At 35.9% G+C, this 24,674-nt stretch overlaps 1 protein-coding gene and 1 long non-coding RNA gene across 4 annotated transcripts in view; one reads left to right on the plus strand and one right to left on the minus strand.

Moving 5' to 3' along the window:
• The window catches only part of ttll7 (tubulin tyrosine ligase-like family, member 7), a 254,532-nt gene that overhangs the window by 35,792 nt on the left and 194,066 nt on the right, over window positions 1-24,674 (minus strand). For all 3 annotated transcript variants that reach the window (XM_039735295.1, XM_039735293.1, XM_039735294.1), the window contains 3 exons: window positions 18,951-19,086; window positions 13,635-13,721; window positions 12,791-12,983 (listed from right to left, as the gene is read on the minus strand). In XM_039735295.1, the coding sequence (XP_039591229.1) occupies window positions 12,791-12,983; window positions 13,635-13,721; window positions 18,951-19,086 (416 nt within the window). The remainder of the gene's footprint in view (window positions 1-12,790; window positions 12,984-13,634; window positions 13,722-18,950; window positions 19,087-24,674) is intronic.
• The window catches only part of LOC120514760, a 67,126-nt gene that overhangs the window by 19,502 nt on the left and 22,950 nt on the right, over window positions 1-24,674 (plus strand). The gene's annotated exons all lie outside the window — the stretch shown is intronic.

Consider the following 24,674-nt stretch of genomic DNA (forward strand, 5'->3'; position numbering starts at 1 on the left):
GAGACAAACTTCCTTTGTAAGCATTCAGAGTGTAAATTTTGGTTCTATTCAAAACATTTGAAAATATTACCATTACACATACAATTGGCCATGACTGCATGTAGCCTACAAGAATACAGTACCAGCATTTTTTCTGCTGACATCATTTGATTCAAACATAAAAGTAAATAAATTCAATATTATAGTGATTGCAGTTTACAACAAATGATTAGGCTTTTGAATGGCCTTGAATTTAATAACTGGTTTTGATGTAGCTATTTTAATTCTACATACCAGGAAATATGGATCTTATGGAGTAGCAATTATTTAAAAAATTAAGCTATACAATTCTTTGATTTCATAAAATCCAACTAAATTACAGAATAATTGTTCCCTATTTTTAAAATGAATGTGCAGTTCAAATTAAAACCATTGTACTCAACATAATGTATAAATAAAAAAAATATATTAAATTGCTTTACATAGATGAATGATATGAATAATATGAAATGTGTGAAATGGTTTTTTGAATGTTAAAAGCCACCTTTACAACAGACAGAAAGTTTCAATACAGTTGTCAATGCATGTCTGACAAAAAAACAGAATGATGAGCTATTCACTAATGCAAAATAAAAATATTCAGTTTCAGGTATGGCCATACCACAATGGGACAGTGCATCTACAAATAAATCATCAAGGACTTAAAAAAACTCTTTTCATGGTCACTGAAATGTTGGCATCAATGTTCACAGCAATCAGCAGTGTTAAACAATAAAGACTAAGATTATACTCATATTTGCTAGGAAAACTTACATGAATGATTGTTTTTCAAAGAGATTTGATCTTTTATAAATGGGCCTCAAGAGTTGGATGTGCAATTGAAAGAGAAAAGAATACTGATAAATTCTCTTTTTCAATAATCATTTTTCTGTGTATGATGGGGTATTTGTTCCTTGTACAATATTATATTGCTTTTTGAAGTTTCGTGTCATATGATATGTTATTATAAACCATAAACTGTCCGGCATAGGATTGAGCAAGGCCCTTAACCTGAAAATTGCTTCAGGAGTGCTGTACAATGGCTGGCCCTGTGCTTTGAACCCTAAAGGTCATGCGAAAAGAAAATTTCCCCTCGGGGATTAACAAAGTATTGTATATAACATCAAAAAGAACCAGAGGACTGGGTATGTTAACATCCGAGGTTTTTTATCAAAGACAGCATACTGTATATGTAACAGGAAGTCAGGAATTAGAGCATAAAATAGGTACACAGAAATAGTTATAATAGAAAGAGAGTTATTTCCATTAGGCTATTTTTTGTTGCAGATTGGTGTCAAAGTATTTTCTGATTTTTTTATCACCATCACTGGCACTGTTCACAACCTGGCATGAGAACTTTTAACTTAAGAATGAATTAGCAAAGACAAGACAAGATAGGAGACATTAAACTAAGGACAAACGGTTTGCAAGCAATATTGAACAGGAGTCTTACAGCTGAAGGACTATTAAATAATTTATAATAATATTAATAATACAGCTCATAAAGTGCAAAAAAAACCTAAAAGTAATTGTAACTAGAATTTGCAGTTTTATAATAGTGTTAATAGCACTGTACTTTAAAATAAAGTTTAATTGCCTGAGAGATGGCCTCCTCAATGATGCACATCATATGTCCCTAAGTCAAAGCTGACAAGTCAAATAAAATGTTTAAGCCCACGAGCAGCATAAAAGTTTCATCCCTTTGTAATTACCATAAGCTGGAGCTCACAAACACAATCAAATTGTGCATCAAGCAACATTGAGGGTCATAGTAGACATGCCGATTTGATCAAAGAAACACTCTAGAGGCACTCATCCCAGTTTTAGATGTCACATAACCGCGTATTGACTGTCTGGTGGTAAAAAGTGGGCACAAAAAAGAAAAACTGAAGACATGACTGATCTTTGCATTTCTTTTATCATCAAGCTGACCATTGCTCAAATAAAGTAATGCACATCTAAACTAAGAGGAGTTTACTAGGAACACTGCATACATTAGAATGTCATTTTTGGTATAGTTCTTTTTAAATACAACTATTCTTTTATCTAGTGTTTTCATTTATTGGTTGACTTTTGTTACATAGCACTGGTGAAGCCCCAAAAGGGGAATTTGAGGTACAACACTTGTGTAACCTCCCAATTATTTACAACATTGGATGTTTAAGATGTGATCAGCAAAGTGAAAATCTCTGAGTAGAGATGAATTTCTGCAGGAACAGTCAGCTGTGTTCTTAATCAAATATTTTGATTTAGTAAAATCATACAGCACATGATGAATGGCAGGGTTAATGTTTTTAAATAAGCTAATAAATGATATTTGAAATACCACAAGAAAAAAAAATGCCATTAAAGAAAGTCATACTAGTCCCTAAAAATTGATATAAAACCTTAATAAAAAAGCGCATTAAACATGATATTTGTAAGCCTTGGCAGGGTCAATATAAATAAAAATTATGATTGTTTCAGTGAAAAGAATGATAACCAGGTACTGACCATCATGGTGAATACACAGAGACAGAATTAACAGTATGTAAATATGGATGTGGGATTGAATGAAATGGCATCACTGGCACTCTAGACATATGCCACCTACTCAGCACCTATGCTAATGCGATTATCAAAACATTAACAGAGCAACTTATCATTTCTGCTTCTTTTACGTAGTGCTTCCTAGACTGCAGCACTCAACACCATCATGATGTCAGGGTTTATGGGTCTTCATATAATATATCAGAAAAAGTGATCTTAGAAATTTGTACTAACAACATTGTTAAGAACCTTTAATGTTGGTTTCATTTTCTTAGACTAATAAAATGTGGAATAAACAGGTAAATACACACGTGACAGTGTTTTATAAGCTCAATGACTGTGTCATACGGAAACAAGTGTGCAGGGGATCATAAGAACCAAGTGAGGTTGTTGAACAACGTAAACAAAAATGGAAGATGCATCTCTTCCGATATCATTTGACCAGGATCAGACCAGACCATTTTTAGGTGAAAGCCAGTCAATGAAGCATTTTGTTTGTTGCCAAGATTTTACATGTTCCAAATCAAGTAGATAAACACATTTAAATTATTTTCTGTTTATTGTCTTTCTATTCAATTGATTTAAAAATGTGTGGATGGTAGTATATTGTTTTTTTGCAAAGCTGTTTTTATGCCTGAACATTTATTCATTAGTGTTTCAATCTGATTAATCCAGCAAGGATAAAAATACTGATGATAATTTAGAATTTTAAAACCTCATCTAACATTAGTTCACATTAGTAGCCAAAACATGTTTAACACACTCAACTGACGGAAACGGAATGGAAATTGTCTTTTCACATGACCTTAGAGTTCAGCAACTATATTACAAAACCATTTTCAGTGATTACTCCTAGTTTGTACAACAAATGCTATAAGAAGTCACATTAACAGACTATCAGGTGAGAGATTCTGGCACAGTTATAATAACACCTACTGTATTTCACATAGCATAATACTGTACAACTATCACATCTGAATGATGTATAAGTTGACAAGCCAGAAAGTTAATGTAAGCAGTCAAAAAAGAAGCCTATCAATAAATGTCTTGCATTTGCAGCACATAGTTTTTTCATTATGTATGTAAAATTTTAAACTTTAATAGTTTGTTTAGGGCGGCACAGTGGCGCAGTGGTAGCGCTGCTCCCTCGCAGTTAGGAGACCTGGGTCCTCCCTGCGTGGAGTTTGCATGTTCTCCCCATGTCGGCATGAGTTTCCTCCCACAGTCCAAAGACATGCAGGTTAGGTGGATTGGCGATTCTAAATTGGCCCTAGTGTGTGTCCTGCGGTGGGTTGGCACCCTGCCTGGGATTGGTTCCTGCCTTGTGCCCTGTGATGGCTGGGATTGGCTCCAGCAGATCCCTGTGTTTGGATTCAGTGGGTTGGAAAATGGATGGATAGTTTGTTTATTCAGAGCAACTGAAATATGGTATTCATATGAATTCATATTACATTGTAAGGTGATTTTAAAACAAAGGTTATGTTGATTTTGGATTGCAGTTCCCACAGCTCAGAATCTCAACCATTATTTAAAAATATTCTGTAATCATTTTAAGTGTAACAATCAAACATACCAGGCTGAAAATCTTTGTGCTTTTGTAGTGTTTAGTATTTTTTTTCGGTTATTGTTATTTCTGGCTGGCAATCCATACAGGAATTTAAAACTACCATGATGTTTTGTTTTTTTTTTGTTTGTTTGAAATTTTATTAATTTTATTGAAATCATTCCATACAAATCAATCAATTTTTACAAAAAGTAGGATTGACAGCAAATCGACCCCCACCCCTCAGAGAGAGAGAGCAAGGCCAACGGAGTAAAACTTAAGGCTTGTAAACATACCTAAATTGATGAGTTTGATAAGCCAATAGAGATGAATGGAGAAGAAAAAGAAATACAGAAATAATTGCTTCCTCTGTGCTTTAAGAGCTTATTCTAAAATATTACTGATTAGATCCTGCCATGTTTTGAAAAAAATCTGTACAGATCCTCTAACTGAGTATTTGATTTTTTCCAATTTCAAATAATATAAAACATCAGTTTCCCACTGAATTAGAAGAGGAGAGTTAGGATTCTTCCAGTTTAGCAAAATAAGTCTACGTACCAAAATTGTAGTGAATGTAATCACAGTTTGTTTGTCCTTCTCCATTTTAAACCCATCTGGAAGAACCCAAACACAGCTGTTAATGGGTTAGGAGGGATTGTGACACCAAGGCTGTCTGAAAGGTAATTAAAAATTTTGGTCCAGAATGATGTTAATTTGGTGCAGGCCCAAAACATGTGACCCAGTGAGGCTGGGACTTGATTGCAGCGTTCGGAGCTTGGATCTTGCCCTGGAAACATTTTAAGCAAGACAGATGTGCTCGATATATAATTTTGAGTTGAATAATTGTATGCTTTGCGCATATGGAGCTCGAGTAATTCTCTGCATTGCTATTTTCCACTCATTTTCTGATATATTAATTGAGAGATCTTTTTCCCAGTGTCCTCTTGGATCTTTGAAAGGAGGGACTGTAAAATAATTTTATATATTGCAGAGATGGTGTCTGAGTCCTTGAAATTGAGCAATATTTTTTCCAGCATGGATGAAGGTGCAAGATGAGGAAAATCGGCAGGTTCTGTTTAACAAAGTTCCTAATTTGAAGATAGTGAAAGAAATGTGTAGCTGGAATGTTAAATTTGGAATGTAATTGTTCATAGGATGCAAAGACGTTGTCTATATAAAGATCTCTAAGCAAGTTAATCCCAAATTTTTTCCAGATATTAAAAACTGCATATGTTTTGAAGGTTGAAAGAGGTGGTTCTCTTGCAGAAGTGCCACAGATAAAAGCTTTCTCCATCTTAAATGCTTTCTACATTAGTTCCATATTCCGAGTGAGTGAAGCACAATTGGGTTATTAGTATATTGCCGATAACTTGCATTTATTGGGGCACAGAGCAGGAATATAAAGAAGTACTGCAGGATTTTACTTCTATTGTGGACCAGCCTGTGTATGTTCATCTATTTGTGTCCAGGTTTTTATAGCTTGTATGTTTGCTGCCCAGTAATAAAACTGGAAGTTAGGTAGAGCCATGCCACCTTCTGCCTTTTGTCTTTGTAGGGTCGCTCTTTGGATACGTGGATGTTTTGAGTTCCAAATAAATGAGGTTATTGTTGAATCTAATTGCTTAAAAATGATTTATTATGTATATTGGAATGTTTTGAAATAAAAAGGAGCTTAGGAAGAATATTCATCTTAACAGTGTTAATTCTTCCAGCTAGAGTGAGATGAAGGGTTGACCATCTATGCAAGTCTTGTTTAATTTTCTCCATGCAGACGGCGAAATTTTGTTGATAAAGAGCTTTATGTTTACTTATGATGTTTACCCTAGGTATTTAAACTGTTCTGCAATGATAAAAGGTAGGGTGTCTAATCTAATATTATATGCTTGAGAATTCACTGGAAAGAGTACACTTTTATTCAGATTAATTCTGAGACCAGAGATCTTTTGAAATTCTGTGAGTGCTGTTAAGACTGCAGGCACAGAATTTTGTGGGTCTGATATATACAGTACCATATCATCTGCATAGAGAGAAATTTTCTGTTCCAGTCCCTCTCTGATAATCCCCTTTATCTGATCAGCATTTCGACAGTGTATTGCCAGTGTCGATTGCAAACAGCAGTGGTGACAAGGGGCATCCTTGTCTGGTACCACACTCTAGTTTAAAGTAGTCTGAACAAATGTTGTTGATGCAAACTGAAGCTTCTGGATTGGTATACAGTATTTGATCCATGCACAAATGTTCGGGCCAAACCCAAATTTCTCCAATGTAGTAAAAAGGTATTTCCATTCAATCATGTCAAATGCTTTTTCTGCATCCAATGATAATAATATTTCTGGGGTGTTTGACTTAGTTGGTGAGTATATTACATTAAACAGGCGTCAAGATTTGAAGATAAGTGTCGACCCTTGATAAATCCAGTTTGATCTTGTGATATTACCGAAGGGAGCACTTTCTCCATCCTTCTAGCTATGATTTTGAGAGTATTTTAACATCATTATTCAAAAGTGAAATTGGTCTGTATGATGCACATTGTAATAAGTCCTTATTTGGTTTAGGAAAAAATGTGATTAATGCTTGGCAAAATGTTTGAGGAAGAGTTTGATTGTCTCTGGCTTCTGTAAATGTTGCTAATAGGAGGGGAGCTAGCTGAGCGGAGAATTTCTTATAAAATTCTGCAGGGTAGCCATCAGGGCCTGCTGCTTTCCCACCTTGAAGTGACTTTATAGCATCTAGTAATTTTGATAACGCCAGAGGTTTATTGAGTTCCTACGCCCTAAAAGTGTCTATTTGTGGTATCTGTAATGTATCCAGAAATGCATTAGATTGTGTGTTGTCTTCTTTAAACTCTGTAGAATATAAGGATTTATAGTAGTCTCTAAATGTGTGCATTATATTTCTGTGCTCGATGATTTTGTCTCCGTTCGTGTTGGTGATTACAGGGATTGCGTTAAGGACTTCTTGCTTGTGAATTTGTTGAGCTAAAAGCTTATTAGCTTTCTCTCCGTGTTCATAGTAATGATGTCTGGATTTATAAATTAGTTGTTCAGTTTCTTTAGTTGTCAAGAGGTTTAGTTCTGAATGCAGAGCCTGCCTTTTCCTATGTAGAGCCTCGCTTGGAAGCCAGGCATGTTCTTCATCTATTCTAGTAATTTCGCTTCTTAGCTCTGATACTTTCTTGGTTTCTAATTTATTTCTGTGGGAAAGATATGAAATACTGCGGTGGGTTGGCACCCTGCCTGGGATTGGTTCCTGCCTTGTGCCCTGTGTTGGCTGGGATTGGCTCCAGCAGACCCCCGTGACCCTGTATTCGGATTCAGCGGGTTAGAAAATGGATGGATGGATGGATGGAAAGATATGAAATACTGCGGTGGGTTGGCACCCTGCCTGGGATTGGTTCCTGCCTTGTGCCCTGTGTTGGCTGGGATTGGCTCCAGCAGACCCCCGTGGCCCTGTGTTCGGATTCAGCGGGTTGGAAAATGGATGGATGGAGATATGAAATAATCTGTCATCTTAAGAAGGCCTTAAGAGTTTCCCAGAGTATTCCTGCAGAAATCTCTGAGGATGTATTTGTCTCTAGGAAGATACTGATTTGTTTGGATATGAATTCTGTACAATTCTCGTCTGCTAATAGAAGCGGGTTGAGATACCATCTGCAAGGTGAGTGTGTGAGGCATAATGACTTTAGCTTCAAGATCAGAGGGGCATGGTCAGAAATAACAATAGCATCGTATTTGCAAGATTTAATCCTAGGCAAGAAATTATTATCTATAAAGAAATAATCAATTCTTGAGTAGCAATAATGTACTGGTGAGTAGAAAAAATATGTTCTTGAGTTTGAGTTTAAAAACCTCCAGGGGGCTGATAAGTTGTGATCAGTTATAAACTTTGTAATTATCTTTGCAGTGTTAGATGTCATCCCCCCTGTGATAGAAGTCCTATCTAAGAGTGCATTTAAAACACATTTAAAGTCCTCAGCCATTATAATTTTATGAGTGTTCACATTGAGAATGGATGCAAATAAATTTTGTATAAATTCCTTATCATCAACATTAGGTGCATAAGCATTTATCAAAATCATTTTACAGTTAGATAAGTTACAGATGACCATCACATATCTCCCTTCAAGATCCAATACTACATCTGATGCTACAAATGAGACTGTTCTTTGTATGAGAATTCCCACACCTCTAGTTTTCTTTGTAAAGCTAGAATGGAACATTTGGCCAATCCAGTTCTTTTGCAGCCGGAACTGATCCTTGCTTAGCAAGTGGGTCTCCTGTAAAAATACTATTACCTGTTAAGTGAGAGAGTACTTTCTTTCTCTTTAATTCGTGATTCAGGCCTTTTAACATTCCAGCTCACAAAGTCAACTGTCCCATCATGGAGACATTGATTTTGAATTTTTGATGTCATTTTATAGTCTTAACTGGAAGTGAGACAGCTTTAACCTTAATTTCCTATTTCCCCAAGAGTTATTGCCATGCAGCCTATTGTTACGTTGGTAGTTATAATTATAAAGAGTAAAAGGATAGATTAGATATAGATATAGCCTGCTCTCTTTCTCTCCCCCCCCACCCTCCCATTTTACCTCCCCACATGAGGCTGGACCCCACTTCACACAGTTCACTTTCAGTTTGGCAGGATACAAGAGGCTGTATTTGACATTGGCTTGCCGTAACCGCTGTTTGATGTTATAGAAGGCTGCACATTTAATAGGTGTTGCTGGAGAGAAATCAGGGAAGATATGAATGTGGTTATTTTCATATATAATCTCTTGCTTGTGTCTGAGGAGTGCCATCACCTCTATCTTAAATAATAATCTCTCGAAGCGAATAATAAAAGATCTAGGTCTAACGGTATTTGATCCGCGTACGCGATAAGCAGCTGATATCTCAGAATCTGCTTTAAAGTCCTCTCCAATTATTTTAGAAAATAGTTCAGCTGCAAATTTCACTGGGTTTGGACTTTCTCGATTCTCAGGTAGACCTTCAATTCTAATATTATTCCTTCTGCTTCCATCTTCTAAAGCAGCAAGTCTGTCTTCAAGTTTTTTGCATTCGGAGCTGGCAGTTGTTGCTTTTTCTTCAGCACTGGCAGCTAGATTTTTGGCTGATTCAATCCGAGTCGTGAATGTCTCCTTGACATCCTCCAGCTGATCAGCAAGTGTGCTCAGTTTAGATGAGGTTTCCTGAATGTGCTCTTCAATTTTACCCACCATATCTTTAAAGACTGCCTCAAAGCGAATACATATGCATTCCTCCAAGTCTTTATTATCCTGCTGCTGCATCTGTTGCAGCTTCTTTGCTTTTTCCCTTGCCTTCTCATTTGCCTTATCGCTTTTCTTTATATCTTTATTTATCTCTTGCTTGAGCTCTGCTTGAGCTTGAGCTTGCTGGAGCTCATTGATCATCACCTTCAGTTCAGACAGATCATTTCTGCTTTCGTGCACCGCAGGTGAGGCTGTGGGCTCTATTGCAGCCGGTGTTCCTGGCTCACGTGAAGTAGTTGAGAGCGCGGACTGCAAGGCCTTTTCCAGTTTCAGATGATCTTCTCCAATCGGCGAGCTATTGTGACCTGCGTCACTCGCACTCGTACATTTGCTCCCCATTTCGATCTCAGCCGGAGACGATGTAGCGGACTGTGGTCCTGAGAAGTCTGGGCTTTCGCCCATCTGATCCAGGTCAGTCTCTGAAAGGCCATATCTTGAGCTTGAACTTGAGCTTGCCGATCTGAGCTTGGATGTAGCTTTAGTTTTCATTTCTTTCTGAACCCCTTTCTTGTTGGCCATGTGTATATATGCTTGCATATACTGTAGTAGTGCCCCTCAGGTTGGATAAATACAGGATATCTCAGGATAATAAGAAGATATTACAAAAAATAACACTGCTGCCAGCGGAGCTCTGCTTCAGACGTCCATCTCTCGCAACGGACAAGACCAAATCTACCATGATGTTTTGATGTTGAGTGATTTCACATTGGCCATTCCTTGCCTGTGAAAAATTCAGAACTACAGATTTAGTAATATCTCAGATCTATTAATTTATTTAGGAAAGACAGGCAATGACCAGTGTGGCGGCTGGCCAGGTTCCATGCCTGGCTGGGACGCCCCTGCTGCATATGTTCCGGAGGAGCAACCATGGGCAACTCAACACATCCCATGGGACTCTTGGTGGCAGCCTCCCTGGCCGGTGGTAATGCCTCAACCTCCCGCAGGGCTCCATGGCAGTTGGAGACCTCAACAGCCCGGTTGGCAGCTGGGGTGGATGCCAGGGGGTGCTATATGGATTCCACAGCCCAGCTGGACAACTCCTCAGCCCCACCTGGAAGTGCAATTGGAACCAGGTGGTCAAGCACCTGGAACACTTCCAGGTGGGCTATAAAAAGGACCGGCAACCACCACTCAGGGCCAGAATCGGGAGGAAGAGGATGAGATTGCCGCGGAGGAGTGGTGGTGCCACAGGAAGAGTGTTTGTTCTGTGATTTAAGTGCTTTTGGGAGTGTGTTGTGGTTGGGGGGTTCACGAGGAAGACGTGCCCTCCAGCTGAAGAAAAATAAAAGTCTTGTGTGTTTTTACACATGCTTCTGTGTCAATCTGTGCCGAGTCGGGTGCTACACAGCATCCAGTTCACACCAGCAATGGCCATAGTAACTCGAAAAAAATATGGCTGAGGCCATGAAAGACAAACACAAAATGAAAGTGGCAATGATAGCAGTGCTAGTAGCATTAGCAGCACGAAGTAGAGTGAACAAGATGGCACTGAACTGATGTAACCCTTATAAAATGAACAATGCTGAATATAAATAAACAAAATTCCTAAGAATAAAAAATCAAGAATCATTTCCAATAGGCTCTTTTAATACCATGTACTGTACTTGTATCTCCCTAAAACTAATTTAATTTGGATAAACCAGCAGTGATTTAACAGTATACCACATCATTTTTTCATTTTCTTATTTTCTATTCCTACTGGTCGAGAAAGTTGTAACAATCAATGCTTTATACTAGTGTCAAATTATACATCACATTCAAAAATAAACCCCTTAAATAAATTAGATTATTTCAGCACTGTACCTATAATGATAAGAAAAAAGTTGAGAAGATAAATAAGCATTTAATGAACAAAACCAACAATAACCTCATAACAAACAATCCAGTCCAGTAAGCTGTATGCTGAGGAAATCTGTCTAAAGTCCATATCAGATTACACAATTTTTCCAGTGACTGATCTAGCCTTTATTTGCTTAGAGAGGTGGAGGCAGTCCCATGAAACTAGTCTACTGATGTGACATACCCAGAGACTCACTCCAATTAGTCTGCAACTCGCTCTGATAAAAATCAAACAGCTTTGATTTTGGCTTTAGATTTTGGTTGTGCTTGACAGCTGACAACCATTGAATGCTCATCCAGAAGTACAGACCATAAAATATAGTGACAAGGAATAAAGAACATGCCTGTTTTGTACTTCACAAACAGAACAAAGGCTGGTGTTTCTCATGTCTTGTGTTTTTTATGGACTAAAACAGAAAGAAAAAAAAAAGGCAGAGACTGCGTCTGAACTTGCTGTACCTGTTAAGCCTTCAAATATCACCAGATTCTTCAGGGTAGCATATTATTGGCTATCACATTTGTACTGGAAAGTCAGCACTCAGTCAGTAAATGTGACTTGGGCAGAAATTTTCAGTTATATTAATTGTCATGGTCTGGTGATGTGATCAGAGACTGTGGCTGGCAAATCTGACATCTGAAATACGGCTAGACATCAGCTTAAGCTGCCAACACAAACAGATGAATGCAGATGTAGAATATAATCGATGAGCAACACAAATGAAACTAGTTTAGTCTCACCAGTTAACAACTCCCTGTAATATTCCCAGATATTCACTGCTAAACTCTTGTGTTAATCTTAGATAACATTGTTTCTAAAGATGTAATCTAAATGACTTTTATTTCCTGAAACACAAAGGCTTTACTCTGTAAATTTCACAGTGAGGGGTTTTTAAACTTGTCGCCACTTTTTCACTCTACATTTCTAGAAATATTAAACATTATGGCACATTCACAGATGTTGGATACACAAATGGGAAAACAAAAAAAAAATAAATTACATGATTCTTATGTTACGACCTTATAGAACCTAAAATACAAATACTGCTGTGAATGTTCAGTTGTGTGTTGTAGGGAAATGGTCTTGTACCGAGCACATAGCTATGTGGTACACAGACTAGGCCTGACAATACATTTACTCAATAATGTATTTTACCGGTGCCAGATGCATATTTCCTATTACATGAACTTTTTGTTTCCAGTTGTGCAGAAATACATTTTCTCATGAAAGTCAAATGATCCTACAAGCATAATATATGCCTTTTAAAAGAGCTTCATACAAAAGAAGCACTCCGTTTTGAAAAGAAGTAACATTTTTATGAAATATTTCACGATCTAAATACTTATGTTTTTAATTTAAAGTTATGTTGTGCCATATAATGCAGAGAAATGTTTAGTGTTATACAAATGGTGCTATATGATGCATTAACTATCCAGAAAATGTCACCATATAAAACTTAAGAGAAAAGAAAGGAAATCTGAACTCTTGACTTCTCTAAAGTGCAATTCAATACTTTAAACACTTCTCTTCTGGATTTTTTGTTACCACTGTAATAATAAATTAAATGATTAAAGACAAAAATGTTCGCTCTTACTGGACCGTTCAGGTGATTTATTCTTGTCTTCTTCAAGGTCATATGAAACTTTCTTTTCTTGTTTCTCTAATATGTCTTCATTTTCAAATTCTTCCTCTGAGGCTGAAGAACTGCTGTTGTTACAACTACTGTTACTGCTGTACTCCTTTTGCTTCTTTGGTGTCTGAGTAGTCTCTGGCATTGAGCACAATTGCTGAAATTATAAGTTAAGTAGGTTAAAGATACAAAGACATTTTGACAAAAAATGTAGAATAAACCCCTACTATGAACTTGCAGATTCACACACCGTATATCTATGCATTTTTAATATTTTAGATTTAAAACATTCCCTCAGTATACAGTAACTTAAATATTTTAAAGTCGGTAACATTCCAGCTTCAGATAAAAAGCAATGACATGCATTACAGTAACAGATTCTAAAGTTATACTGAAGCAAAGTAATGCAGCTGAGAATTTGTAGCTCTTCAATAACTAAGCCAGCAAGGAAAATTTAATTCAAAGATTTTAGTTTTTGACTTAAACCTCAAACAAATAATTGCACAATGAGTATTCAAACTATTTTAATTTACAATCTATATCAATCAACAAGGTTCCTAAAATCATCACATATTCTACTGACAAGCACAAATGATAAGTATATACAGTAAGTACAGCGATTATATTTTGATAAGGACTATAAATGAATGCAAGAAGCAGACAGATTCCAACACTGCTTAATCTAACAGTCATTGTATCATGTTTCAAAAACGACATTAATTAGGCAGAAAAACCAGACTTCATGTTGAGCTGCTTTAAGTGATTAAGCAGTAAAGCAACAAATGTGAAGCAATAAATAGTCTTATACCTTAGGCCCTTTTTGCCTTGTTGACTTTCCCATGAGTTTTTCATCATCTATCTCACACTGCTCCAGGAGATCTAATATGTCTTCCTCCTACAAATAGTAATATTAAAGAAAAAAAAGCTTTATGTGTGAACTTCATAGATTATTATTATTGATTTTTATGTTTCAATAAAGGAAAAAATATTTTTAAGATGAAAAAAATGTTCTTAACTTGATTATACAGCAAATTTGCTAAATAGAAGGCAAGACTTTTTAAAAATAACTCTGTGACCTGAAAAGAATGCACTAATTCCTAAAGCTCCTAAGAGAACACACACATTTAAGAGAAGTCTAAAAGTCAAATATGTGTAAGAAAGACATAATTTTGAAATTGTCAGTAAATCAATTTTCATTTCATATAATCCCTAAGTTAGAAATTCACAATATACCTAAAATACTAAACCAATGAACTAAACCAGTGGTTCTCAGGTTCAGCCCTGGAGGACAACTATGGCTGGAGGTTTTCATCCCATCTAACGTCTGAGTTTAATTGAACTCCTATTTATTTAAGCAAACCATTATTTCCCTGGTTGATATGCTTTGTCTGGTGTCAATCCTTGTGTCAATCCAGAAATTACAAAACTAGGTTTCTAAATGTTTATTGCTTCTAGCAAGCATTTATGTATGTTACATGGGGTGATTTGCAGGTAGCTGTTTTCATATTTTGGTTTTGAAGATTCTCCTAATGCTTTTCTAGGAAGGTATTCCATAAAGCACACTTACCTTTACATGTATTTGCTTAGCAGACACTTTTATCCAAAATCACTTACAAAACAGGTCAACATAATCGAGCAAACATCAGTCTGGGGGACTGTTTATGAACAAGTGTTACAGGATATGGCTAAAATATTCATCATCACAAGAGCTTAGAGCAAAATACAAGCTACTTACAATTCCTAGATTACAAAACCTAAAAGTTAGAAATAAATTCACCAAACAAGACAGTTTTCCAATACTACAATACATTGAGGGAGCTGGAATTTCGATGGGGTTGGGCAGTTCATGTACCAGGTATGAGGTACAATTGAAAATAGTCTGCATTAAAATTTGATGCCATGGTGAGGTCTTGAGTGGTCAAGGAGGAGCACAGGACCTCCCTCACAAGTGTCTCCATATATTTATACAGTAGGTGCTGACCTGTTGACTACTCTATAGTCAAGCATCAAGGATTGTTAAAGCACAGTACAGACCCCTTAGAATTTCTTGACAACCACATATTTGTAAAACCCAACTTTTAATGCCAATTTGTTAAAGCCATACATTGTGAAGTAAGCTCAGAACAGAAAATGCCCAACCACTGTGCAAACTGCATCAACTTGTGTTTGATTCCATCTTGTGTTAATATGCACGGTGTTGCCAATGCATCGATCCTTGAATTCACAGAGTATCCTTTAAGGTAAAGTTGTTTTCCTGGCCATTACACAATCAAGGAGGCTTTTACCTGATGATTAAACCTATGTAAAAAGCATTTATCCAAAGTTTTATTAGTGATACTTGATAATGTTCTTGCTTCTCAAATGTCATAGGCACATAATGTTACCGCCAAGCTCATTAGAGTCCGACTATGTAAAATATAAATCATTCCATATCATCAATGTACAGGTAAGTGCTTTGAAATGACATTGATGTGCATGGCTGGTTGTATTGTACAATCAGTTATTCTGCTCAAAGTTGCCCCCCACTCCCCCTTCAACAGTGGCAGAAGCAGCATCTTTTTTTTTGGTTGCTAAATGCACAATATATATTTGCATATAAATGTATATTCTAGCAGTTCTTATGCATGTTCTTGTATATAATTTTCAGTTTGTGACAAGTTCATATTGTTAATGAATACACAATAATTTTAAGTGTTTGACATTCACAAACTAGACTAGGCAATTCAAAGGAAACTATCTTTTAATAAAAATAATAAAATTATTATTTAATTATGCAACACCCAAATTCAGAACCACATCAGTCTGCTACAGATTGCCACACAGCATCTCTCGGTTTCTTAATAAAAAATGCATGTCCTTTTTTGTGTTATTATATTTCAATATAATATATTACTTATTGTTTAGCTGCTGAAACGTCCAGCACTGTTACATGTTCTTTAATTTTATAACAATTAAATAAAACTCCTCCAAATTATCCCATAGCACCCTATACTTCCAATTTACCTAACACAGTACATCACAGACATTAAATCTGTAAATGTTACACTCTCCTCTGTGCTTATTGAGTCATGATGGATGTTGTGAACTATCGTGATTTGAGGATTTTTAAAAACCTTAAGTGTGCACATAATCATGGTTCCCTAAGGTTCTGTTGAGTTCACAAGAAATGCTTGCCTTCGTTGAACCTACTCAGCTTGATTGTAAGATAAGGCCTATTCAAGCAAGGCTTACTCAGCTGTCTTGATTTCATAAGTGTGCTTTGTGGAATGCCCCCAAGTGTTCTGGTTATTTAAGTAGTATTTTGTTCAAATAATCAGTTAGTGGGTGTGCTGTATCCTTTTGGCATTCAATACCATTTGCCTTGGTTTTTATACAACACATCATTATTTGTCATTATTAGGACAGAATTAAGGGTGCAAACTCCACAGGAAAAAGCTGAATTAAACAAATGCAAAAAATAAGTAAGATTTTAAAGTTATTTAACCCCTTAACATGCACACATACCGGTCCCGGTACATAACGACGATTGGACGACGTCACAATCATGTCACAGCCATGTGTACATGCCCCTCTGTCATGCACCTCGACATACTACACATCAAATGAAAATTCAGAGTCTCGTCTTTCCGATGATATAAACCATTTTGACACACAACAACCACAGCACTAACACTAAATCCTTTTTTACAGAGAAGTAAATACTTTTAAGAGCTGACTTTTCCTACCTTGACTACCTTTGAAGGCTCTTTCTGCAAGTCAAACATCAATATTTCCAAGCAGTATTGATCTCATTCTGTCCGTAAGGCTCCAGGGAATATAATCCAGTAAAACGATTAGGTCCAAAACGCACGATAGATCCTCAAAGGGACAAAAACTCCAGAAAACGTTTTTTAACTCGAGACTAGCTCCGACATTTTTTTTCATTTCTATTGGTCATATCAGACGTAATTTGTTTCTATCGGCAATAACCATGCTAAAGCATGTTACATGGAAGTGTTAGCTTCTGATTGACACCTTAGTTGGCCAATTATGAGGGGTCTGGGGGGTGACTGGCACCTCGTATAGCCAACGAGTGTCACAGACAGCTGAACGATGACGCACAACTCCAAACCCTGGTAGAATCGACCAGTTTGATTGGACGCTGTGAGTGACACTCCAAACTTACAGCCAATGAGCAGCTGAGCATGCTGATATGTAACTTGCCATACCAACTTGTAAACAAAACCGATTGGAGCTGCGCGAAGCTGGCATTTGTGCCAGTCTGCAGACTTGGTGCGTGGTTGTTTATTGTGATTTCACCTAGTTTTTTCGCATTTTAAATATGGATAAACGTACAGATAAACATAAATACACTCTCGATTAAGTCGTAGACAAATGTACGCGGCGTCACAATTTTCAATCGGACAATGGATATGTCTGAGGCAGAGAGCGACATGTGACACGCCTTGTGCTTTCTGCCAGCTAGGGATTGCTACAATCAGTGGCACATGGAAAACGCTGAGCTGTGTTGTAACAGTTTATAAAAATGTATATAGTTTGTGTGCATTTTATTAAAAAAAGTAAAAATAAAATATATATATTTTTTGGCCCATAAGACTTGTTTTGACTAATTTTATATTGAAATGTGTATTTTATTGTTTTTAGTATGGAATATGAATTTCCATAACTAATAGAGTGACACTGTGTGTAGATATAGATTCCTTTAGGTGTAAGCTTTCAGTAGAGCCCTCATTGATATATGTGGGTTGAAGCATTCAAAAGTTATTACACTTTTAACATACGTTCCAAAATGTGGATAATGGATAAACCATAGGTCCCTCTAAAAAGCACCTGGACATGCCCACATAAAAACTGGTATAAAAATGTCATTTTTACAGGTATTCTTTTCAAATTTGAAATGTGAGTAGTCAACAAGTTATTCTGTTGGTACATAGTGTGTTTCTGTCCCCACCTACCTACTGCAGCTATAGAGGCCTTTATTTTCACAAAAAAACTTAGGCGAGAACAAAAAATTCATTTTTCTGTGAGTTCTAATGTGCATAACTTTTGATCAGTCACACCTACAATGATTCTGACTACTAAGGCTGAAACTAGAGAATGTTACCTTTACAAAGAGACCAAACGTGTTTATACTCCAGATAGTTCAATAACAGCAATGATTCTAATTTGGAGAGGTCAAATTACAAGCGATTTAGCAAAAATGACCCCGCTTGATTTTAAAAAGTTATTTAAAAAGTACAAATATTTCTAATTTCCAAATAAATGTTAATCTCACATTACTGTGCTTTTCTAAATGCAGAATAATAGAAGAAAAGAACACCAATTAATCAAACAATAAGATTAATTAGAAAGAAAATGACTCACTAATTTTGAAACTGTTTGGAACATAAATTTGCAGCTATAGTAGGTCCCCAGGGCTGAACTTAAGAATTATTTCACCTCAATCTTGTATTTTGTTTTTTGGCATTTCTAGTATTTACTTTTCCTCTTTTGGCATACATATAATTAGCTTTTTTGTACTTTTTGAATTATTTTAATGCCATTTTAGTGACACTATTTGTGTTCTGTTTCCAGGATGGTCTTCATCATTTTAGCATAATCTTTTCATAGTCACGTCTATATTTGCTGACGTGAGGTATCTTATCATCATGGCTCCACCTATATAAGATGGTGGAACACAGCTTCCGCCATCTGTGAACTGGATGTCTTTTTGAAAGACACCTTTAATATTAACGGAAGCTATTAGGAGCTTCACATAGAATTTAGTGTTAAGAACTCTTACTTTGATTATTACATCTGTTTAATATCTCTGGTTCTGTTTTGTTTCAATTTTTGTTTGCTTTCCTGGTTTCTGACCCCTGTTTTTAGACTGCATTCCTGTGATATCCTTCCTGTCTATATCCTGGTTGCAATTTCCTGCATACTATTTTCTAAGCATAGAGTATAATTTTGTAGCATATTAAGATAAGTAATGTACCATAATTTAAAATTCTCAAAGCCTCTTAAATGCTAAGTAGTTTAAAAAAAATAAAAATAAAATACCACTAATATGCTTGAAGAAAACAATAAACATACAGTATGCTTTTGTATATCAGAATACACAGTTTCATTAATTGATACATGCCTTCATCCGTTTTAGAGGATTATTCAGTTCTTTCTGAAGAGATGTTGCACGCCCTGCAAGAAAGGTTTGAAAAGCAATAGAAAGTAGGTTCTCATACTTTTCTAGTGTTAGTTTGTCATCAGGTGGATAGATGCGCCTGTTAAAAAAAAGAAAAACAATCCAGTATGCTGAAATGGAATATTGTTTATCCACCTGGTATAACTCTAAAGTTTACATAATACAAAAAAGTTAGTATCAGAATTTTGCATCAAGACAGCTCAGGCAGTCAGTTTGCTTAATGAATTAATTTCAGTTCAGACATGCAAAATCACAACTCATTTTTATTGTTTAAGTGATATATATATATATATATATATTTACACACACACACATAAACATATATATATATACATATCTATACATATACACATATATACATACATATATATATATATATACATACATACACACACACATATATAAACATATATATACATATACATACATATCTACATATATACACACACAGCTATTTCAGATCAGTGCAATACGCTGCTTGTTAAAATGGATAACTCCGCTCTTACGTGCAAGTCTGTGGATATTATGAACTATCGTATTTGTTCAAGTTCTATTTAAATTTTAAATAGAAGGAATTTTTATTTAGTCGACAGAAATATCTTTGGTAGGAATGGTAAAACAGACAGGAATATTATTCCTGAATAAATCAACTCAAACCTTAAACAACTTATAATATTTTGCTCTCCATAAAAATATATCCTGTCTAAATTATACAAGTTAGAAATAAAGTAAACATTAAAAGAACAAACATTCAAATTTCTTTACTCTTATGTAATTTTATATAAAAATAAACTTAGATTTTAAATATCCCAAAAGATTTTGCTCTCCATAAAAATATATCCTGTCAAAATTATACAAATTCAAATATGAACATGCTGCATAACAAAACCTGGAAATATAAATAAAATGTGTTCCTTTCAGCAATAACAAATCAAATCATTCAGTTGTCTTTGCTCATATGTCATTTTAGAGCTGGACGCCTGGCATCTTTTTGGCAACAAGTTCGTTTCTGTTTGGTGTGAGGTTCTGTGTTGTGGAGATTCTCAGGATGGATTGCAGGTGCTCATCAGTGAGGCGACTCCTGTGTGCTGTTTTGTTAGTCTTTATCACTGAGAAGAGCTTCTCACACAGATATGTGCTACCAAACATGCACAAGGTTCGAGCCGCATGTAGACGGACTTTTTTTGTTCTTCAAAGTCACCAAAGCGCCGTGCAAACTCAGTGCGCTCAGTTTATCAGCAAAGTGCGTATTTGGGAACACCGTAGTGGCGACTTGGTTTAACATTACTTGGCAACAGGGAAAGTGGGGCAAATTGCACTGGTGCATTTGTGTCTCCCATAAAAGCAGCTTCACTTGAAATCACTTTGTGATTGTGCACGGGTAAAAACGTCCCGCTGAAGTGTCAGATTCTTCTGCTTTCTGTATCTTCTGCATTCAGGTTACCCTGATGTTTTGTCTCATAGTGCCGTCTTAGATTAAATTCTGTAATTACAGCCACATTAGCTCCACAAATGAGACACACGGGTTCAGTAAACATATACTCAGCCTCCCATCGGTTTTTAAAGGCTCTATTTTCAGAATCAACTTTTCTCTCCAGCATGTGTGAGCTAGCCGCAATAACTTGCAGCATCATAAGCTAGACTTGATTAACCTCAGGGAATATAATCCAGAAAACGATTAGGTCCATAAGCATGATAGATCCTCAAAGGGACAAAAACTCCAGAAAACGTTTTTTAACTCGAGACTAGCTCCGACATTTTTTTTCATCTCTATTGGTCATATCAGACGTAATTTGTTTCTATCGGCAATAACCATGCTAAAGCATGTTACATGGAAGTGTTAGCTTCTGATTGACACCTTAGTTGGCCAATTATGAGGGTATGGGGGTGACTGGCACCTCGTATATGCCAACGAGTGTCCAGACAGCTGAGCGATGGCGCACAACTCCAAACCCTGGTAGAATCGACCAGTTTGATTGGGCTGTGGTGACACTCCAAACTTACAGCCAATGAGCAGCTGAGCATGCTGATATGTAACTTGCCATACCAACTTGTAAACAAAACCGATTGGAGCTGCGCGAAGCTGGCATTTGTGCCAGTCTGCAGACTTGAGTGCGTGGTTGTTTATTGTTATTTCACCTAGTTTTTCGCATTTTAAATATGGATAACGTACAGATAAACATAAATACACTCTCGATTAAGTCGTAGACAAATGTCGCGTCACAGTTTTCAATCGGACAATGGCTATGTCTGAGGCAGAGGCGACATGTGACACGCCCTTGTGCTTTCTGCCAGCTAGGGATTGCTACAATCAGTGGCACATGGAAAAACGCTGAGCTGTGTTGTAACAGTTTATAAAAAATGTATATAGTTTGTGTGCATTTTATTAAAAAAAAAGTAAAAAATAAAATATATATATTTTTTTGGCCCATAAGACTTGTTTTGACTAATTTTATATTGAAATGTGTATTTTTATTGTTTTTAGTATGGAATATGAATTTCCATAACTAATAGAGTGACACTGTGTGTAGATATAGATTCCTTTAGGTGTAAGCTTTCAGTAGAGCCCTCATTGATATATGTGGGTTGAAGCATTCAAAAGTTATTACACTTTTAACATACGTTCCAAAATGTGGATAATGGATAAACCATAGGTCCCTCTAAAAAGCACCTGGACATGCCCACATAAAAACTGGTATAAAAATGTCATTTTTACAGGTATTCTTTTCAAATTTGAAATGTGAGTAGTCAACAAGTTATTCTGTTGGTACATAGTGTGTTTCTGTCCCCACCTACCTACTGCAGCTATAGAGGCCTTTATTTTCACAAAAAAACTTAGGCGAGAACAAAAAATTCATTTTTTCTGTGAGTTCTAATGTGCATAACTTTTGATCAGTCACACCTACAATGATTCTGACTACTAAGGCTGAAACTAGAGAATGTTACCTTTACAAAGAGACCAAAGCGTGAGTTTATACTCCAGATAGTTCAATAACAGCAATGATTCTAATTTGGAGAGGTCAAATTACAAGCGATTTAGCAAAAATGACCCCGCTTGATTTTAAAAAGTTATTTAAAAAGTACAAATATTTCTAATTTCCAAATAAATGTTAATCTCACATTACTGTGCTTTTCTAAATGCAGAATAATAGAAGAAAAGAACACCAATTAATCAAACAATAAGATTAATTAGAAAGAAAATGACTCACTAATTTTGAAACTGTTTGGAACATAAATTTGCAGCTATAGTAGGTCCCCAGGGCTGAACTTAAGAATTATTTCACCTCAATCTTGTATTTTGTTTTTTGGCATTTCTAGTATTTACTTTTCCTCTTTTGGCATACATATAATTAGCTTTTTTGTACTTTTTGAATTATTTTAATGCCATTTTAGTGACACTATTTGTGTTCTGTTTCCAGGATGGTCTTCATCATTTTAGCATAATCTTTTCATAGTCACGTCTATATTTGCTGACGTGAGGTATCTTATCATCATGGCTCCACCTATATAAGATGGTGGAACACAGCTTCCGCCATCTGTGAACTGGATGTCTTTTTGAAAGACACCTTTAATATTAACGGAAGCTATTAGGAGCTTCACATAGAATTTAGTGTTAAGAACTCTTACTTTGATTATTACATCTGTTTAATATCTCTGGTTCTGTTTTGTTTCAATTTTTGTTTGCTTTCCTGGTTTCTGACCCCTGTTTTTAGACTGCATTCCTGTGATATCCTTCCTGTCTATATCCTGGTTGCAATTTCCTGCATACTATTTTCTAAGCATAGAGTATAATTTTGTAGCATATTAAGATAAGTAATGTACCATAATTTAAAATTCTCAAAGCCTCTTAAATGCTAAGTAGTTTAAAAAAGAAAATAAAATACCACTAATATGCTTGAAGAAAACAATAAACATACAGTATGCTTTTGTATATCAGAATACACAGTTTCATTAATTGATACATGCCTTCATCCGTTTTAGAGGATTATTCAGTTCTTTCTGAAGAGATGTTGCACGCCCTGCAAGAAAGGTTTGAAAAGCAATAGAAAGTAGGTTCTCATACTTGTCTAGTGTTAGTTTGTCATCAGGTGGATAGATGCGCCTGTTAAAAAAGAAAAACAATCCAGTATGCTGAAATGGAATATTGTTTATCCACCTGGTATAACTCTAAAGTTTACATAATACAAAAAAGTTAGTATCAGAATTTTGCATCAAGACAGCTCAGGCAGTCAGTTTGCTTAATGAATTAATTTCAGTTCAGACATGCAAAATCACAACTAATTTTTATTAGTATAGATTTCATTTTTTAACACCTATGACCTAAAAAAAGTAAATAAAATGTATATAAAGTAAAAAATAAAATCACAATACAGACTAATGTAATGTATTGAATATTACTTAACGGCTGGATGCTGGTTACTATGGCAATAAAGGTTTTGTTTCAAAGTATGATACCCTGCTGCTTTAATAAATCTTTTGTGGCAAATTAGTTCAGTAATTTGCACATAAAGTTATGATTTTGATTTTCATGCTTAATGCCTATAAACTAAAAGACAATCTGCTGAAAACAGTAATACCATCAACACCATTTACACCACTAGGGTTAGGACTATTCAACACATTTACTGAATAATCAGAAGATTTTGTACACCTTGCTGGCAGTGTCCCTTCCCTTAGAATGCTAGGTATTCCAGGATACTGCTGGGTATTTACACGATATTATTTAACACTAGAATTACCAGAGCCTACAAAAAATCTTGTAGATCCGGCCTGCCTTAAATCTGTTCGCAACTCTCCACCAGCGTCCTTTGTCCTCTAAATTTGCCAATAAAGACAAGCAGCAAGCAGCTGGCTATTCCATCCCCCCACCAACTTAGAACGTGCATGAACTTCTCCCAGCTCATGTCTTGATTGATTATCTGGGAGTGAAGTGAAGTTTTAGAGTGGAAATAATAGATCGTTATTTGGAACACACGCATTTCATGTGTGTTCCGTTTCTACAATAATCTGTGTAAACACATTTTTAAAACTTGTGTGTTTTTCATATTTTAGTAGTAAATGACAAAATGTAGGCATAAACTGTATAATGTATGAAGCCTGAAGTCCAAAGATCAAATAAACAGTTTCACAAAAGGTTCAAGGAAAAGACAAGAGCTTTCATGGTGTAGTGGTAAGATTTGCTGACTTGTAGTCAAGAGTCCCTGGTTCGATCCCGACTCACTCCTATATTTGCCATTTTCAGTAGTGAGCTGCACTTATTGTTAATATTATACAGTACACACATACGCTAGGTTTGCGTCTGTAACACACGGTGTACATTTATAGGACTTGTAAAAGTTACCTTTTTTTTCACTTTTATTTTCTCTAAATCACGATCACGATACATACTACCGCCCCCCACCCAGGGATCTGACTCTGTTAGTTTTTATTTGAAACTGGGAATAACTGGAGATGTGAGTGGTGTTTTGAGACAATGGAACTGTACATTCTCTGATCTGGAGGGATAAAAGCTGATACACAGACGATGGCGAATCTGCCTTCTTCGTATCTCACTTTTTTTATTCAGTTTTATTGAGTGTTCCGGCTCACGCTGTATTAGTATGCACCTTATGGTCTATGATGTAAAAAAAAACCAAAAAAACACAGATATGGGTATATATGATATTT

Source organism: Polypterus senegalus, chromosome 14, assembly GCF_016835505.1.
Source record: "Polypterus senegalus isolate Bchr_013 chromosome 14, ASM1683550v1, whole genome shotgun sequence".
Classification (NCBI taxonomy): Eukaryota; Metazoa; Chordata; class Cladistia; order Polypteriformes; family Polypteridae; genus Polypterus; species Polypterus senegalus.